Source organism: Molossus molossus, unplaced genomic scaffold (assembly GCF_014108415.1).
Source record: "Molossus molossus isolate mMolMol1 unplaced genomic scaffold, mMolMol1.p scaffold_m16_p_1, whole genome shotgun sequence".
NCBI lineage: Eukaryota > Metazoa > Chordata > Mammalia > Chiroptera > Molossidae > Molossus > Molossus molossus.
In genome coordinates this window covers 126,148,173-126,168,644 of record NW_023425344.1, presented here as the reverse complement: position 1 = coordinate 126,168,644, position 20,472 = coordinate 126,148,173, and the positions used below count along the sequence as shown (strand labels likewise).

The window sequence follows — 20,472 nt, the reverse complement described above, 5'->3', positions numbered from 1 at the left end:
CTTGGTTGCAGTTTGTCCCCAGCCCCAGTTGGGGTCGTGTGGGTGGCAACCAGTCAATGTGTGTCTCTCACACTGATGTTTATCTCTCTCTCTCTTCCTCCCTCTCTCTCTCCCACTCTATCTGAAGATAAATGCAAAAATGTCCTCGGGTAAGGATAAAAAAAAAAAAAAGGAAAATAAACCTACTAATTAAAGGAACCACTGTTAAGATTTTGGTATTTCTGACCAATGTGCTTCAGAATATCCTTTTCCCCCTATAGTTTTATTCCCATTAAATATATAATTTTACCCTTTTTGTTAAAGGTCCTATGAACTATTTCCTACTACTAATTTATTCATTTGCCTACCTTTATAACAAAATCATACTGACTATATTCTTCCATGTATGATCTTTATTGTTGGCTATGGAAATTTACATTGTCTACCTATTAGTCACCCTTATTAGCAATAACTGCAAGGAATACTTTCAAACACTTAAACTTTTTCCCCCATTCTTATTATTTCACAGAATAGGTCACTAGACCTGCGATTACCTGGTCAATAGGTATAAACATTTTAAAGTCTACTGAAAGACCAACAAATTTCTTTCTAAAAGGATGATTCTAATTTAAATCTCTAATAATGCTGTATCTTATGTTAATTTCCTTCATTAACACTCATCACAATTTAACATTAATCTGTTTACTTCTTTGGCATCTGCTTCCCATGAGGACAGGGGCCTTCTGTCTCTTCACCACTGTATCAACAATGTCTGGCTACTCAATAAATATGTACTACTTGAAATAAACAAACATTATACTAGAGTATTTCACAATCAGTATATGCACTAAATAATTCTCCACATTTAAATTTGCACTGTACCTCAAGAATCAAATTACCTGAACTGCACACTTAATTGTTTTACTCTGAATTTAATTACTTTTTAAATTTAAATTTGTTATATCCATAAATTTGTATTTATTCTCTTTTAGGATCCCTTTTAAGTCCATGTCTTCGGTACTTTTTAACTGCAAGAGTCTCAACATTTTCTAAATACTTTTCATGAACTATGTCACATAAAAGAACTATTAACCTATCATTAATTCAATTATTAAAATAATACTCATCACATCTTTTCTGTTCTTCTCATCTATTTGAAAATTCTTAGGAAATCATTACAGTACTTTATTTACTTAACTTTTAGGATGTTTTAAATTTTGACAATTTGGAGATAGTCAATTCAGTGTCCTTTAAAAAAGAACAGTGAAGCAAATGTTTTAAAATAAATAAAAACATTCTTATGTTTGCCAATAATTTAAAGAATTTCCTACCTCTCCTATTTCCATAAGAGGTTCATTCATATCTACACCACCATAGCCATATTGAAGGTCAGCTTCTGTCAATTTATTTTTTTTAATAAACTGGGTGTTGAGATACCTGAAAAATAAATGTAATATCACTGGACAGTATATGTCAAAATAGGTAGGAAAACAAATAACTTGCAACTTTGAAACAATAATTTTAGGCTTATAAATCAACTACAGAATAGTTCAGTAATATATCCAAAAGAAATTAAATAAAGATTAAAAATATAATTAAGAACATAAAAATTATCAACCCAACTTTCTATGCAAGGCTCTGAGAGACAAAGGATAAGACCTCTAAAGAAACAAAAAAATCCTATAATCCCACTCTCACTTAAAAAAACTCATGAGGCTGTGGCCAGGTGGCTCAGTTGGTTGGAGTGTCATCCTGTAAACCAAAAGTTTATGGGTTCCATTCCAGGACAGGGCACATACCTAGATTGCGGGTTCACTCCTCTCTTCCTCTCTCTCTTTCTCTCTCTCTTCCTCTATCTAAAATCAATGAATATATCCTTGTGTGAGGATAAAAAGAAGAAAAATACATTCAAGGGTTTTGCTCTAAAAATTCAAAAAGTCTTGTAGCCTAATAGCTCCTATCCTATGGACAAGCCTTCAACAATCTCATTTGTTCATTCTCATATCCTTCTCAGTAAGTCAAGGTAAGTTTACTTTGCAAAGATTTAAACAAAACATGGTTAAAAGATCAAAGTTAGGTATGTTCTCTAATTTATACTTTTCTCCAGGAAAAGTAGAACAAAAAAAATCACAATCAGGTAACAAAATGGAAAAGATTGTTATAGACAGAAGTATGAGTGAGTAAAGCTGACAGATTTAAGGTCACTTTGTCAGAAAAAGAACTTTATAAAGAAAATGTTTCAATATATTCTAATACTAATAACTGTGATGAACTCTAAGAATTACTGAGATGAATACAGAGTTCTAAAATTAAATAAAATGTTTAGAAAAAGCATGTAATATTTTGTTGTTGTTGTTGTTGTTAATCCTCACCTAAGGATATTTTTCCATTGAGAGTGGAAGGAAGGGAGGGAGAGAGGGGGGGAGGGGTGGGGGAGGAGAGAGACAGAGGGGGAGGGGTGGGGGAGGAGGAGGGAGACAGAGGGGGAGGGGTGGGGGAGGGGGAGAGAGAGACATCGATGGAAGGAAGAGAGACACATCGATTGGCTGCTGTCTGCGTTATCAGGGCCGGGGATCAAATTGCAACCCGGGTACATGTAATTGACCAGGAATCAAACCCACAACCCTTTGGTCCTGGGGCTGATGCTCTAACCACTGAGGCAAACTGGCAAGGGCAAAAGTCTATAATATTCAAGTACTCACATTTCACCATCCCAGATTTCACCATCATGTCTTTAATGCTCACAATCTAAAAAACTTCACCTGAAAGGTTCTGCAAATATGTAAATAGCTACTGACAATACAAGTATTTAGGCAACAATCACGAAATCTCATAATAAAACACACACTTTCTAATGTTTACTGCATGAAAATGAAAGATCCACTTAACATTTACAGACAACTGACACTGAAAATAAAGACAACAAAAATTTCAACTACCTAACACCACCAACAATTCTAAGAGGTGGTGAAAAATATAATTCCTGAGGACTTCTGGTCAAGATGGCAGTGTAAGAAAATGCAGTATCACCTCCTCCCACAACTACATCAAAATTACGACTAAACTACAGAACAACCATCATTCAGAACCGCCTGACATTGAGCTGAATGAAAGTCCTACAACTATGAAATTAAAGGAGAAGCCACAACTGGACTGGTAGGAGGAGCGGAGGCAAGGACAGGTTGGTCTCATACCTATGTGTGGCAGGTAAAAATCAGGGGGCTACCTTGGCTGTGAAGGTCCTCCCTGAGGAGAGAGGGGTCCCTATCCCACACTGGGCTCCCAGCTCAGGGTTGAGCGCCAGGAAGAGAAGTACTCATCACATCTGGCTGTAAAACCAGCAGGAACTGAGGCTGAGACCTGTACACGGATTAACTCGGAATCACTCCCTCCAGGCTCCAGGGTAGGGGAGGCAGCTTGAAAGGCACCAGAGAGCCCTGCCTAATTTGGCTCAGAGGTTAGAGCCTCGTCCTGCAGACCAGAGTGTCCCGGGTTCGGTTCCCACTAGGAGCATGTACCAAAAAATAAAATAATAAAATAGGAAGAATTGATGGACATATTAAGAGTGTCCCAGACAAGAAAAAGCTAAAGGAGTTCATCACCACTAAACCAGTATTACATGAATAGCTGAAGGGTCTTCTGGAAGAAGAACAAAAATATGAACAATAAAATGGCAATAAACACATATCTATCAACAATTGAATCTACAAACAAAATGAGCAAGCAGAACAGAAAGAGACTCATAGATACGGAGAACTTTTTGTTGCTTGCCAAATGGGAGGGGGTAAGGGAGATGGGTGAAAAAGATGAAGGAATTAAGAAGTACAAATTAGTTGTTAGACTAATGAACCACAAAGGGAAGGGGGCAAAGAGGGCGGGAAGAGATAAACCAAAGAACTTCTATACATATATGCATAACCATCGGACACAAACAACAGTGTGGGGAAGGCAGGAGGGGGATGGGATTGGGGAGGAGGCATCAATGGGGGGAAAAAGGGAGGACATCTGTAATACATTCAACAATAAAGTGAAAAAAAATAAAAGAAAAATATAATTCCTGACATTAACTCCATAGTGGCATAACCACAATTATTTACACAAGTTCCACTCCCATATTCGCTAATTTCAAGCCTCTGGACTCCAAGGCTTACAACTTTAGTGCTCCATTTGACATTTAACCTCTTGTGCCCATAGGTTATAAAATATTTTTTCCTTCAAAATGTCATTTAACTTCTTCCATTTCCATTGTAACCCTCATAACTTCATTCTAGGTTTCCAACCATGCTTTCCAGCTAAGGAAAGGAGAATAGGATTGAGAGACAAAAGTAAAAGCCAAAGAGAATGGCCTCTTCACTTGAAATAGAATATCTGGGATTGGACCTGAAATGCTCTATCTCAGATATTTTAATCTCTGGCCTCTTGTCATTTACGTCTCAGTTCAAATGCACCTCTCTCAGGCCTGACTTGACCCCATTCCAATTTAACCGAGTAATGTGGCACAAAGCAGGTAGCAATGATATGTATGCCCTTGCTCCTTTCTCTTTCTTGATTCTATCTTCAGGTAGCCACAGTGGCACAGTTCAGTCACTGACATGTAGCTCTTTGTCCATGCCCAGGAGCTATACAACTTGTAGGTGACAGCCAGGAGCTGGTGGCCCAGATAAAGGCTCATGTAGCCTCACCCGAGGGTATGGCTCTCATGATCAAGTTGTACACCCAGCCGGTGTGGCTCAATGGATTGAGCATCGTCCCATGGACTAAGAGGATCCGGTTCAATTCCAGATAAAAGGCGTGCAGAAGACACCCAATCGATGTTTCTATCTCTCACTCCCTCCCTTCTTCCTCTCTCTCAAAAAAGAAACAAAACAACATTTAAAATAAAAGATCAAGTTGTGCTCCTGGCAGGCATGCCACCTAGAGGATGATGCTGCCCAGGCCAGTGTAGGGTGCAGGCTCTGACCATTCTGGAAGTAGCCAGACAAATATTTGGAGATCAAGTCCAAGTCCATGGTTCCCTGACCTATGCTGGGAAAGTAAAAGGTCAGACCCCCAAGGTGGCCAAACAGGAGAAAAAGAAGACCAATCAGGCCAAGCAGCAGATGTAGTATAACTGGGGTTTTTGTCACTGTGCCCATCTTTGGCAAGAAGGGCCCCTGGCTTTCTCTAATAAAGCCACTTAGTTCAGACCAATAAATAACCTTAACCTTAACTTCCCACCCTCAGTGAAGAACTATCTATTAGACTTATTCTGGTAATCATTTTATAAGGTATATAAAAAAAAGGGCCTGGCCAGTTTGGCTCAGCGGTTAGAGCGTCAGTCTATGGACTGAAGGGTCTCGGATTCAATTCAATCAAGGCCTGTACCTGGGCTGCAGGTTCAATTCTGGCCCTGGTCGGGGTCATGTGGAAGGCAACTGATTGATGTGTCTCTCTTGCATCAATGTTTCTCTCTCCCTCTCTGTTCTTCCCTCCCTCCCTTGCACTCTCTCCAAAAATCAATGGAAAAATATCCTTGGGTGAGAATTAACACCCCCCCCCCCCCCAATGAACTATCTAATACACAACATGGCTACTCTGTGAAATAATCCCATTCTGCTTTGTTTTTACTTATTCGGTGCATCCGGTTCCTCTCTAGAATATAAGGTCTGCAAACAAGGACCATGTCTTGGACATTGCATCTAGAAGCGTGGCAGGAAATTTTGAAGTCCTGAAAAAAATACTTCTTCGATGAGGTACTAGATAAATAAATGGGTAACATTCTAGACAGCAGGGACAGCAAAGCTACACTAGAACACAAACTTGGAAAAATAGCTGAGAGCCAGATCATAAAAGCCAGGAATAGCAGGAAATAAAAGTAATCACTAGCATTTATGGAGCTCATATCATGTGTCAGACATAGTCCTAAGCATTTTATACAGCTGAATAACATGAAGTAGATATATGTAGTGTTATCACGATCCTCATTTTATATATATGAAAATTTCAGCTTAGCTTAAATAATTTGCCCGGGTCAATCTGCTAGTAAGTGGCAGGGCTGGCACAGTAATTCATGAGTTCTTCCACTCTCTCATTCAGTAAGTATTGTCTGAGTATGTACTTTATGACAAGTACTATGCAAGAAACTAGAGACAGAAAGATGAAAAACAAAAATGTAGTTGCCCTGGCTGGCTGGTGTGGCTCACTGGTTGGAGTATTGTTCCATACACCAAGGAGTGGCAGGTTCAATTCCCAGTCAGGTCACATATCCAGGTTGAGGGGACATGTGGGAGACAACTGATTGATGTTTCTCTCTCACACTGATGTTTCATTCTCTCTCTCTAAAAAAAAAAAAAAAATATATATATATATATATATATATATATATATATATATATAAATTATAAAAGTGGTCTCCACCCCACACGGAACTTGCACATCTGGTAGACAATACAAAAATAAAAAAATATAATATTTCCACAATGACATGTGTTCCCTGAGGATAGGAAACTTAAGTGTCATATCTTTACCATTTATATGAGTCTTCCTCAATGGATCTTTGCTCCAAACCAATTTCTCTTTTGGGCAATGGTATTATGGCCATCTCAGTAATCTCATTTATCTCATCCTTTCCAGTTCACTACCTTTAATCAGTTGGTCTTCATGTCCTACTAAACTATTCATCATCTCCTCTATGACTTTCTTTTTCACTTCCAATGCTATTTTTCTACTCTCTGCTTATACCAAGTACAACATTCTCATGATTGGTTTCTAGTTCCCATTTGAGGAATCTCCAATTCTAAAAATTCTGCTTTCAGGATGTCACATCCATATTCAGAATCCTACAGCAACTCTCTTTTGCCTACATAGTAAGTGTAAAACTCTCAGAACAGTGGTTTAACTATGAAGAAGTAGCTGCTAGATCTGCAAAGGTCTGAATTCACTAATCTGTTCCATAGATCCATATGTCTATTCCTGAGCCAGTACTGTTTCAGTGGAGCTTTACATGTTTATATCTGACAGGACAAGTCATTATTCCCTCTCCTTTATGGAATAAAATTTAAACTAACTTACATTTAATATAGCTGTCTCATTCTAGATTTCTACTCGACAGGTTAATTTTTATAGTCAAGCTTTTAAAATAATTTAAAGAGCCCAGCCAGTGTGGCTCAGGTGGTTGAGCATCGTCCCATGAAGCAGAAAGTTGCTGGTTTGATTCCCAGGCAGGGCACATGCCTGGGTTTCGGGCTTGATCCACAGAAGAGGGAGTGTAGGAGGCAGCCAATCAATGTTTCTCTCTCATCAAAGTTTCTATTTCTCTCTCCCTCTCCCTTCCTCTCTCTGAAATCAATAAAAACATATTTTTAAAAAATAGTAAATAAGTCCTGACTGGATTGGCTCAGCGATTAGAGCGTCGGCCTGCAGACTGGAGAGTCCCGGGTTCAGTCCCTGATAAGGGCACATGCCTTGGTTGCAGTTTGTCCCCGGCCCCAGTTGGGGTTGAGTGGGTGGCAGCCACTCGTGTCTCTCTCACATCGATGTTCCTCTCTCTTGCCCCCTGTCTCCCTCCCACTCTATCTGAAGATAAATGCAAAAATGTCCTCAGGTGAGGGAAAAAAAAAAAAGTAAATAATCGTAAATTAAATAATTTAAAGAAAATAATTTAAAATGTAAATAGTGTGATTTTCATTTTTATATAGATACCATTCTTAAGTCTTAACTCATAGTATTTTACAATCAAAATTATTAACCACACATTTGTTTTTATTTATTTTTATTTTTTTTATCCTCACCCGAGGATATTTTTCCATTTTTTGTACAGATAGAGTGGGAGGGAGAGAGAGGAAGGGAGAGAGAGAGAAACATCGACGTGAAGGGACACATCGAGTGGCTGCCACCCGCACGACCAACCAGGGCCGGGGACAAAGTACAACCGAAGTATGTGCCCTTAGCGGGAACCGAACCCGGGTCTCTCCGGACCGAAGGCCGACGCTCTAACCGCTGAGCCAAACTGGCCAGGGCCACACATTTGTTTTTAAATAAAGACATATGTTCTGGAAAATCATAAAGAAAATTACATCCAATAATTTCTTAAAATAATTCATACTCTTCTACACAAATAGTACCTTTCTGTTATGCTTAGGTACAATGCAATAGTACATGTTCTGTCAACAAAGTAGTTAATAAGCATCCTTTGCTTTTCAGGAGTATAAGCAGTAGTAACACAACAGTATTTGGCAAGAATTAATAGCCTAAGGTAATCTAGAAAGCCTCTAAGAAATCAGGCTTTTTAACCTATCTTAGAAAATTCCATTACAAGAACTATTCTCATGTTTATACCTACTGGATTTCAAGAATTGTTAGTTCTCAAGCTAATACCTTCAGTACTCTACTTCAAGGGCTAGCAATGTCTAAACAGATACATAGTACTGGGAAAGATGGGAGTATAAATATCATTATTTTTCTTTAAAATCAGATTCCCTAAGTCATCTATCCTAATGCATAGCTACCATGTAAATTAAATTCGAGTAAAGAAGAGGCTAGACAGTGATCAAATCTGTACTTTAGAAAAGATTACAGAAGTTTACCAAATAGAATAAATGAGAACTCAAAAATGAGAGTTAGAGTCATGGCGTTGTTTTTCTGGTTTTACTGCTTTTCTGGGCCTGGAGCTGAAACGAAACTGAGGCACTGATGTATTTGATGCAGAAATTCTTTAAAACAGTGGTTTTCTTGGAAAGAAATATGGCAGTGGAGTGAATTAAAGCTACAATGACCGTCTCCCAGGACCAAACAGGAATTACAACTAAAATAAAGAAAAGTCATTTGGGAAACCCAACTTAAGACCAGCTGAGGAGAACCCTTATAACCAGGGATGTAAAGAGGAGCCCAAATTGAGACTGGTAGCAGGTGCAGAGGTGTGAGAGGGCTGGCTGGGCTCCCGCAGGCAGCAGCTGAGAGCTATCTTTAACTGTGAGAAGTTCCCTCTGGGAAGTCTGGGTTTTAAACCCCAAGCCAGCTCCCCAGCACAGAGTGGCAGAACAGGGAAAGGTGCCCACATAATACCTGGCTGTGTGAAAAACACCAGAGCAGAGGTTCTGTCAGGCAGGGAGAGGTGCTGGGAACACGGGTACCCACCTGAAGGACCAGTGCACTAGATTACAGCTACAGCCACTCACCTTGGACTCCTGTAAAGGGAGAGTGGACTGGACTGGAGCAGCATGAGAGTTGAGGGTTCGAGGAGCTGGGGAGAGAGCTGGGAAGAAGGCCACCAGGAACCCTATGCTGAATCATTCCCCCACACTACAGAAACCATTCCTCTAAAGCAGTCTTTTCCCATCAGAGTGGCTTTAGCCCAGGGGAGAAGCAACTGCAACACCCTTAGGAATTTAACCCCACCTGGCCAGGAGAAGCTCAACCTGAGGCTCATGAACTATCAGGGACTACCAGAAAGCCAGCAGCTAGAGACAAGTCCCTGAATGCTTTGAGCCTTGGGTTGGGTTTTGTGGATCTAGAGAGCTTAAGAAAAACAATCCCATTTACCAATGCAACAACAACAAAAATACCTAGAAATAATCTTAACCAAGGAGGTAAAAGATCTGTTCTCAGAAAACTACACAACACTCAAAAAAGAAATAGAAAAAGATATTAAAAAGTGAAAGCATATACTGTGTTCATGGATGGGAAAAATCAATATCATTAAAACGTCCACACTAGCCAAAACAATCTACAGATTCAATGCAATCCCTATTAAAGTACCATCGGCATATTTCACAGATCTAGAACAAATACTCCAAAAATGTATATGAGCCCTGGCCAGTTTGGCTCAGCGGTTAGAGCGTCAGCCTGTGGTCCTGAGAGACCCGGGTTTGGTTCCCACTAAGGGCACATACGTCGGTTGCAGTTTGTCCCCGGCCCTGGTTGGTCGTGCAGGTGGCAGTCACTCAATGTGTTCCTTTCACGTCGATGTTTCTCTCTCTCTCTCTCTCTGTCCCTCCCACTCTATCTGAACAAAAAATGGAAAAATGTCCTCGGGTGAGGATAAAAAAAAAAAAAAAAAAAAAAGAATGAAAATGTATATGGAACAAAAGAAGATCCAAATAACCACGGCAATCTTAAAAAAGAAGAACCAAGTTGGAGGGATCATAATACTGTATATCAAGTTATCAAAGCCATCATAATCAAAACAGCCTGATACTGGCACAAGAACAGGCATATGTATCACTGGATCAGAACAGAGAACCCAGAAATCGACCCAAGACATTATGCATAATTAATATTCAACCAAGGAGGCAAGAGCATACAATGGAGTTTGATGTACTCATGGAACATGCTGGTGATATAGGAAGCTAGGTAAAAACTTTCCTCTGAACTTAAACTACCTGGGATAAACAAATATTTTGGTGGCTATCATTACATAGGTTAGAGCATAAACCAGAAGTAATTGAGATCATCCTGGAAAGAACATGTAGTGTGAAAAATGGGATGAGAATAGAATCTACATAAGTGACTAAAAAAGTATTATCTAGAATGAAGAAATTAAATGAATTTACTCAGGCTAATCTGGATTTAAATCCTGCCCTTGTTATTTTTTTAGCTGAGTGACTTTAAGCAAAGTCATTTAACCTTTCTAATCCTCAGTTTCCTCACCTATAAAAATGGACATAGCAAGTACCTCATGATTTTATACACACATGTATATATATCATACATACTGCAACTTGTAATAAAAGCTCTTTAATGTACTAATTTAATGGTTTTAATTTAAATAGTATCAAGCTGATTTTTGGTAAACAGAGATGCGGGAGAACCAAGAGAATTGGGTCCTAGAAAACTAAGAAAGAATAGAAAAACAACTTAAATCTTTACTGAAATGTCTCAATTAAAGAGAGCTCTATGGTACACGGTCTGAACATTCCTTCATCATCTGCATATCAGTGTTCCATGCTTCTCAGCAATGGCAAAGGCATGCATGCACTCTCACTCTTATCCTTAAAATTCCCCCAACTCTCTCCCACAGTTTAAGGACTTCTTAAAGTTCTATTTATGAGCATCTCACTTTGGTGGATGAGGGGAAAAAACATCAAATGTCAGGATGTTTAACATATGACAAATACTGGTTTATAAAAACCAAAGCCACAGTAAAAACTACTTTTTAACAATGATTGGTTTCTGGTTTTATTACATTTTGTTCTTCTGAAAGGAAATAACAGCTACTGTCTATTAGAAGTAAGTTCCTACCCTGGCCGGTTTGGCTTAGCGGTAAGAGCGTTGGCCTGCAGTCCCGAGAGACCCGGGTTCGGTTCCCACTAAGGGCATGTACCTCGGTTGCAGTTTGTCCCCAGCCCTGGTTGGGTCGTGTGGGTGGCAGCCACTCGATGTGTCCCTTTCACATCGATGTTTCTCTCTCTCTTCCTCTCTTTCCCTCCTACTCTATCTGAACAAGAAAATGGAAAAATGTCCTCGGGTGAGGATAAAAAAATAATTATTTTAAAAAAAGTAAGCTCCTGTTTCTAACATAGGCAACTTACAGTGAGTAAACTCCAGTGTTGTTAAAAAACCTAAGGGAACACTAGCAAGTGAAGCAAAGAAGGACAAACACACCAAGAAAAGCAAGCCTTAGCCCTGATGTGGTATTCCTTTATGGTATAACTGTGCAGATAATCCTTTGAGACCAGATCTATTCTTCAGCTTCTCCCCAATGTGAAAACGAGGCAAGAGTACATCTGTGGCATGCACAGAGCAAAACTATCACTGCATCCATCACAGCCACAACCATTTCAAGAACACCCACAGCAAGTCCAAATGTGAAAGGCATAGGTGCTAATGCACTATTCATTTATCCACTATTCAATACATAGTTTTCTGCCTTCTGTACCACTTCTTTCCATTGATACCATGGGAACTCACAGAAGTGACACTTAACATAAAAGAATTAAGCAGGGCCCTGGCTGGTGCTTTTCATTTGGATGGAGCATTATCCTGTACACCAAAGGGTCACAGGTTTGATTCCTGGTCACAGCACATACCCAGGTTGTGGGTTTGATCCACTGTTGGGGCACGTGTCAACCAATTGATGTTCACACGTACATAAATGTTTCACCCTCTCTCCTTCCCTCTCCCATCCGCTATCTCTAAAATCAATAAAAGTACATCCCCAGGTGAAGATTTAAAAAAAAAAAAAAGCGAAAAAAAGAGCTAAGGTAAGCAGAAGACTGGGCAGAGAAGGGGAGAGAAGTCCAGAGACGGGAACGCGGAAAAATACATCTGAATTAGTCATTCAAAGAAAGGAAGAAAAGCAATCGAAACAGACAGAATAGCATGGGGAAAAGGAGGAAGACAGGCGAGATTTTGGGGCATTATGACAGTGGAGGTAACTTAAAATACCTCAAAAAGAGGGTAGAACTTCAAGAGAAAAACTGTTGAGTACTTTGACTAATAGTGTTTCCATGAAATATAAAACACTGGATTCTAGAGTCAAATAAAAGCTGAATGAAGGATGATGTGGAGTTAGATTTACTCTGCTAAGTTTCATCCAAACTGAAGTTCCACTTTGGGTATTTGTTGAGAGTTAACATGTCCTATGTAGTCTCAGACACGCTGAAGAAATAGAGCTATACTACAAATACACTTTTCACAGAATAACTTTACACAAAGACCCTAGCTCCCAAAGACTGGATATGACCCAGACTACTGACCTTCTCCATAACAGAGAAAAGTATACACATACACACACACACACACACACACGTATACATGTGTGTGTATGTACATATATATATATATATAGATATATATATATTAGAAAATGCTTTAGCTTTGCACATTTCAATGAGTAAGGTAATATTAAAAAAGGAAACAGTTTTTTTCAAGATGGGGGTGGGGTAGGTGGATCTTAAACTCACCTCCTCCCAGAACCAAATTGGAAATACAACTAAATTAAAGAACAATCACCCTGAATAACCAATGAAAGACTAACTGAAGAGGAGTCTTATAACCAAGGATTTACAGAAGCAGCTACATTAAGACTGGTAGAAAGGATTACAACTTGAAAAGGGCGGGCTCTACTCCCACAGGTGGCGGTTGAGGTTCGTTTGCTTTGCTAAAAAGAGTAAGAAAAGATAAAAAAAGAAAAATAAAAGCAGCAAGGTTTCTATCTGCGAGGGAGAGGAGTTCACTGGAGACACAGGCACCCTATTAAAGGACCAACAGACAAAATTTCATTTGCAGTCACTCATCCAGAGCAATGGTGAAGGCAAGGAAGTGTGAACTGGAGTAGCCTGAGGAAAGTCTGAGGTTTGTGGCTCTGGGGAGACACATGGAGAGACAGCCACCAGGATCCTTGTATAATTCATTCTCCTATACCACAGTAACCATCTTTCTTGGGCAGAGGAATTCCCTCCAAGTTGCATCAGCCTGGGAGAGAGCAATTACCCCACCATCTGGAATCCCTCTCACACCATTCTGCAGATCTTAAGCCCTGCTGAGGAGTCAGAGGCATATGCCAGGGTATAGAAGTCTGGGAAGATTCAGGGGGTATCACTGACTGGCTTTGGGGCAAGGCCATTCCCCCTACTTCCCTATGAAACTGACTGACGCTTCCCCCTCATAGGAAATCCAATAGAACCACCCTCCCGGCTTCCAGGCTAGAGACCCAATTTCTGGGCTCTGGGGGTCCCACCTTCCCGACTACTAGGGCCTCCACCTTGCCAAGGTAAGAGAAAAATCCAGGACAGACTCAGTCATGTAGCTCCAGGGCCCAGGGGATCACACCCACAACATTCCCTGAAGTCTGAAGCGTACCTACCCCTCACAAAGATCCACTAGCCCCATCCTCCCTATTCTACAAAGGCTCTTTCAGTGACTGAGCCTAACAGGCAGCTGGCAGGTAGAGGCAGGCAGAGGTGGATCCTGGGGTGCCTTGGGACATTTGATGACTCATTCCAAGGACCAGTGCTGATAAAAGCAGGCCTTGGGATGCAACTTCATCCTTCCTGTGTGTAGCTAAACCCAGGAGAGGCAGCCACAAACTGTGCATTGCTTGTAATTTCAAACAGGATGACAAGGACCAGGTACAGTCAGCGTCTGACACTGGTCTGCACCACAGTCCCTCCCAAGAGGCCCAGAACCAACATACCAAGTGGCCAATTTCAACATCAGAGCAGGATTCAACAAACTTCGCAAACAGCATATCCAAAAGGAAATCACAGCAAGCACTAAACTCTGCTGAGGCAAATGCTGCTTTTTTATTTTTATTCATCCTCACCCGAGGACACTTTTTGATATTTTGTTCAGATAGAGTGGGAGGGAGAGAGAATGAGAGAGAAACATCGATGTGAAAGGGACATATCGAGTGGTTGCCACCAACACAACCCAACCAGGGCCAGGGACAAACTGCAACTGAGGTACATGCCCTTAGCGGGAACTGAACCTAGTTCTCTCCGGACCGCAGGCCAACGCTCCAACCGTTGAGCCAAACTGGCCAGGACTGCTTTTTTCTTTTTTATTCTTTCTTTTCACTTTCCTATTTTTTCTATTCTTTTTCTTTTCCTATTATTTTATTTTCCTTCTTTTCTACAGAGAAAGACCTAAATGATATAGTGGCAAGCAATTTATGAGATACAGAGTTCAAAGTAATGGTTATGAAAATGCTCAAGGAAACCCAGCTCAATGGTTTGAGGGTCATCCCATGGACTGAGAGGTCCCGATTTGATTCCCAGTCAGGGTACATGCCCAGATTGTGGGCTCGATCTCCACTGGTAGGCATGCAGGAGGCAGCTGATCGATGTTTCTCTCTTACATCAATGTTTCTATCTCTCCCTCCCCCTCTCTTTAAATAAAAAAATCAATAAAAACATATTTAAGAAACACTCAAGGGCCCTGGTCGGTTTGGCTCAGCGGTTAGAGCGTCAGCATGCGGTCCAGAGAGAACTGGGCTTCTCTCCCTCCCCCTCTCTTTAAAAAAAAAATCAATAAAAACATATTTAAGAAATGCTCAAGGGTCCTGGCCGGTTTGGCTCAGCGGTTAGAGCGTCAGCATGTGGTCCAGAGAGACCTGGGCTCGGTTCCCGCTAAGGGCACGTACCTTGGTTGCTGTTTATCCCCGGCTCTGGTTGGGTCATGCAGGTGGCAGTCACTCGATGTGTCCCTTTTACATCAATGTTTCTCTCTCTCTCTCTCTCTCTCTCTCTCTCTCTCTCTTCCTCTCTCTCCCTCCCACTCTATCGGAACAAAAAATGTCCTTGGGTGAGGATAAAACAAAAAAGAAAGAAATGCGCAAGGAGCTTAGTGAGGACTCGAACAGCATTAAAAAAAAAGCATAGAAACCATGAAAAGAACCAGTCAGAAATTAAGAATACCATATCTGACATCAAGAATATACTGGAAAGAATAAAAAAGTAGGTTGGATGAAGCACAGGATAATATCAGTGATTTGGAAGACAAAGCAGAAAAGACACCATATAAAAGCAGCAAAACAAAAAAAGAATTTTAAAAAGTTAGGATAGTTTCAGGGAACTCTGGGACAACATGAAGCATAACAACATCCACATCACAGGGATACTAGAAGGAGAAGAGAAGAGCATGAAATAATGATCGAAAACTTCCCTAACCTGGTGAAGGAAAGACACAAGTCCAGGAGCACAGAGTCCCAAACAAGAGGAACCCAAAAAACCCACACCAAGGCACATTATAATTAAAATGCCAAAGGTTAAAGACAAAGAGACAATCTTAAAAGCAACAAAAGAAAAGCAGTTAGTTACCTACAAAGGAGATCCTATAAGACTGTCAGTTGATTTCTCAACAGAAACATTTCAGGCCAGAAGGGACTGGCATAAAATATTCAAAGTGATGAAAAGCAAAGACCTACAACTGGACTACTTTACATAGCAAGGCCATCATATAAAATTGGAGGAAAAAAGAGCTGCCCATACAAGAAAAAGTTAAAGGAGTTCATTTCCACCAAACCAGTATTACAAGAAATATTAAAGGGCCTGCTTTTAGGGATAGAAGAAGAAAACAAAACAAAACAAAAAAGAGAACAGAGTTAGCAAAAAATGGCAATAGCCCTGGCTGGTTTGGCTCAGCTGTTAAGAGTTTTGGCCTGTGAACCAGCAGAGTCCCGGGTTCAGTTTCTGCTAAGGCATATACCTCTGTTGCAGTTTGTCGCCGGCCCCGGTTGGGGTCATGTGGGTGGCAACCACTCAATATGTCTCTCTCACATCGATGTTTCTCTCTCTCACTTCCTCCTTTTCTCCCTCCCACTCTATCTGAAGATAAATGCAAAGAAAAGTGTCCTCGGGTGAGGATTAAAAAAAAAAAGGCAATAAATATGTACCTATTAATAATCACTTTAAATGTAAATGCCTTAACTGCTCCAATCAAAAGACATAGGGTAGTTGAATGAATAAGAAAGCAAGACACATATATGTATACTGTCTACAAAAGACCAATCTCAAAATGACAGAAACACACACTCTAAAAGTAAAGAGAGAAAAAGATATTTCATGCAAATGAAATGAAAAAATAAGCTGGGGAAGCAGTACTTATATCTGACAAAACAGACTTTAAAACAAAGTCTCCAATAAGTGACAAAGTAGGATATTACATAATAACAGGAGCAACCCAACAAGAGAATACACCACTGGTAAACATTCTCCCAACATAATAGCACCAAAATTTATAAGGCATATACAGAAGGACACAAAGAGAGAGAATGACAGTAATACAGTCATAATAGGGGACTTTTACACCCCATTGACATCAATGGATAGATCTTCCATACAGAAAATCAACAAGGAAACAGTGGCGTTAAATGACACACTAGATCCTATGGACTTCATTGATATTTTCAGAGTATTTCACACAAAACCAGCAGAATATACAGTATTATCGAGTGTACATGGAAAATTTTCTAGGACAGACCACATGTTAGGACACAAAACAAGTTTCAATAAATTAAAGAAGACTGAAATCATATCAAGCATCTTCTCTGGACATAATGCTATGAAACTAGCAAATCAACCTCAAGAATACACCTGAAAAGCACCCAACACATAAAAGCTAAAAATTGTATTATTAACAGTAAGTGGGTTAACAATAAGATCAAGGAAGAAATAAAAAGTTACCTTGAAACAAATAAAAATAAGAATATAACAACCCAAAATCTATGGGACACAAAGAAAGCTGACAAGAAAAATCTCAAATAAACAATCTAACTTTAGTAAACATTGAAAGGAACTGGAAAGACAATAGCAAACAAAACCCGAAGTGAGTAGAAGGAAGAAAATAATAAACATCAAAACAGAATTAAACAAAACAGAGTCTTAAAAAAAAATACAGCCCTGGCCGGTTTGGCTCAGCAGTTAGAGCGTCGGCCTGCGGTCCAGAGAGACCCAGGTTCGGTTCCCACTAAGGGCACGTACCTCGGTTGCAGAGTTTGTCCCTGGCCCTGGTCGGTCGTGCGGGTGACAGCCACTCGATGTGTCCCTTTCACGTCGATGTTTCTCTCTCTCTCTCTGTTCCTCTCTCTCCCTCCCACTCTACCTGAACAAAAAATGGAAAAATGTCCTCGGGTGAGGATAAAAAAAAAAAATACAAAATATCCATGAAACCAAGAGCTAGCTGGTTCTTGTAAAGATAAACATGATTGACAAACCTTAAACCAGACAGATCAAAAAACAAAAGCACCCAAATAAATAAAATCAGAAACAGATCAAAAAACAAAAGCACCCAAATAAATAAAATCAGAAATAACAACTGAACCAAAAAAGTACAAAGCATTAAAAACAACTATACGTGAACATACTGGACAATCTGGAAAAAATAGATAAATTCCTAGAAACATACAATCTTCCAAAACTGAATCAGGAAGAATCAGAGAATCTGAACAGATGGATTACAACAAGGGAAATTGAAGCAGTAATAAAAAACTCCCAACAAATAAAGTCCTGACCACATGGCTTCACAGGAGAATGTTACCAAACATTCAAAGAAGAGCTAATACCTGTCCTCAAACTATTCCAAAAACTTCAGAAAGAGGGAGAACTCTCAAGCTCAGTTTATGAAGCCAGCACTATCGTAATTCCAAAACCAAGTAAAGATACTACAAAGAAAAAAAAACTATAGGCCAATATTCCTGATGAACATAGATGCTAAAATCCTTAACAAAACATTGGCCTAGTGGATCCAGCAATATATTAAAAGCATCATACACATGATCAAGTGAGATATATTGCAGGGATGCAAGGTTGGTTTAATATCTGAAAATCAAGTAACATGATATACACCACATATACAAAATGAAGGATAAAAACCACATGATCATATCAATATATGCGGGAAAAGCATCTGATAAAATCCACTACACATTGATGATTAAAAACTCTCAGCAAAGTGGGAACAAAGGGAATATATCTCAATATAATATAGAACATATATTACAAACCCACAGCCAACACCGTACTCAACAGGAAAAAACTAAAAGCATTTCCCTTAAGATTGGAAACAAGACAGGGATGTCAGCTTTCACCACTCTTATTCAACATACTACTGGAAGTCCTAGCTACAGTGATCAGACAAGAAGAAGAAATAAAAGGTATCCAAACTTAAAAGGAAGAAGTAAAACTGTCATTATTCGCAGATGACATGATATTGTACACAGAAAACCCTAAAAGTTCCACCAAAGCTATTAGATCTAACAAATGAATTCAGCAAAGTAGGATACAAAATTATTATTCAGAAATGGGTGGCATTTTTATACACCAATAATGAACTATCAGAAAAGGAAACTAAGAAAACAATCCAATTTACTATTTCAACAACAAAATAATAAGGTACCTAGGAATAAATTTAACCAATGAGGTAAAAAACCTGTACTCAGAAAACTATAGGACATTGAAATTGAAAAAGATAGCCCTGGACAGTGTGGTTCAGCTGGTTGAATGTCATCCTGTGCACCAAATGGTCACCAGTTCAATTCCTGGTCAGGGCACATGCCCAGGTTGTAGGTTTGGTCCCTAAGAGGGGTGTGTACAGGAGGAAACTGATCAATGTTTCTCTCTCACACTGATGTTTCTATCTCTCTCTTTCCCTCTCCCTTCCTCTCTAAAATCAGTAAAACATATTTTTAAAAAAAGAAATTGAGGAAGATACAAAGACCTGAATAGACCCTTCTCCAAAGACATCTGAAAAAATGTTCAATGTCAGTAATCATCAGAGAGATGCAAATTAAAACCACAATGAGATAGCATCTCACACCTGCCAGAAATGCTAACATCAATAAATCAACAAACAACCAGTGCTGGCAAGGATGTGGAGAAAAGCGAATCCTAGTTGTGCTGTTGTGGGAATGCAGACTGGTGCAGCCACCGTGGAAAACAGTATGAAGTTTCCTCAAAAAACTGAAAATGGAACTGTATCTTGACCCAGAGATCCCACCTCTGGGAATATATCCTAAGAATCCCAAAACACCAATTTTTTTTTTTTTATCCTCACCCGAGGACAGTTTTGCATTTATCCTCAGACAAAGCGGGAGGGAAAGAAGAAAGAGAGAGAGAGAGAGAGAGAAACATTGATGTGAGAGAGACACATCAACCAGCTGCCACCACACAACTCTAACCCGGGGCTGGGGAAGAACCACAACTGAGGTATATGCCCCTAGTAGGAACTGAACCCGGGACTCCCTGGTCCACAGGCAGATGCTGTAACCACTGAGCAAAACCAGCCAGGACCCAAAACACCAGTTTGAAAGAATATATGCACCCCTGTGTTCGTAGAAGCATTATTTACAATAGCCAAAATCTGGAAGTAATCCAAGTGCCCACCAGTAGATGAGTGGATAAAAAAATCTGTAGTATATCCTGGCCAGTGTGGCTCAGTTAGTTGGAGAGTTCTCCTGTACACCCAAAAGTGGCAAGTCTGATTCCCAGCCCTGGCCGGTTTGGCTCAGCGGTTAGAGCGTCGGCCTGTGGTCCGGAGAGACCCGGGTTCAGTTCCCGCTAAGGGCATGTACTTCGGTTGCAGTTTGTCCCTGGCCCTGGTTGGTCGTGTGGGTGGCAGCCACTCGATGTGTTCCTTTCACGTCGATGTTTCTGTCTCTCTCTCCCTTCCTCTCTTTCCCTCCCACTCTATCTGTACAAAAAAAAAAAAATGGAAAAATATCCTCGGGTGAGGATAAAAAAATAAAAAATAAAATAAAAAAAAAAAAAAGTGGCAAGTCTGATTCCCAGTGAGGGCACATATCCAGGTTGTGGATTTGATCCCCAGCTGGGTCACATGCAGGGTAGGAGGGCTGATGGTGGTGACTGATGTCTTTCTCTCACACTGATGTTTCACTCTCCCTTTCTCTTCCTCAATTCCTCTCTCTAAGAACAATAATAAATAAATGAATGAATAAATAAATAAATAAACAAACAAACAAACAAAATGTTGTGACACATTTACACAATGGAATACTACACAGCTGTATAAAAGAAAGAAATCTTGTATTCTGCAACAGCATGGATGGACCTGGAGAGT

General features: G+C 40.0%; 1 protein-coding gene across 2 annotated transcripts in view; it reads right to left on the bottom strand.

Moving 5' to 3' along the window:
• The window catches only part of CUL2 (cullin 2), a 135,031-nt gene that overhangs the window by 69,303 nt on the left and 45,256 nt on the right, over positions 1–20,472 (bottom strand). For both annotated transcript variants that reach the window (XM_036259174.1, XM_036259181.1), the window contains exon 5: positions 1,311–1,416. In XM_036259174.1, the coding sequence (XP_036115067.1) occupies positions 1,311–1,416 (106 nt within the window). The remainder of the gene's footprint in view (positions 1–1,310; positions 1,417–20,472) is intronic.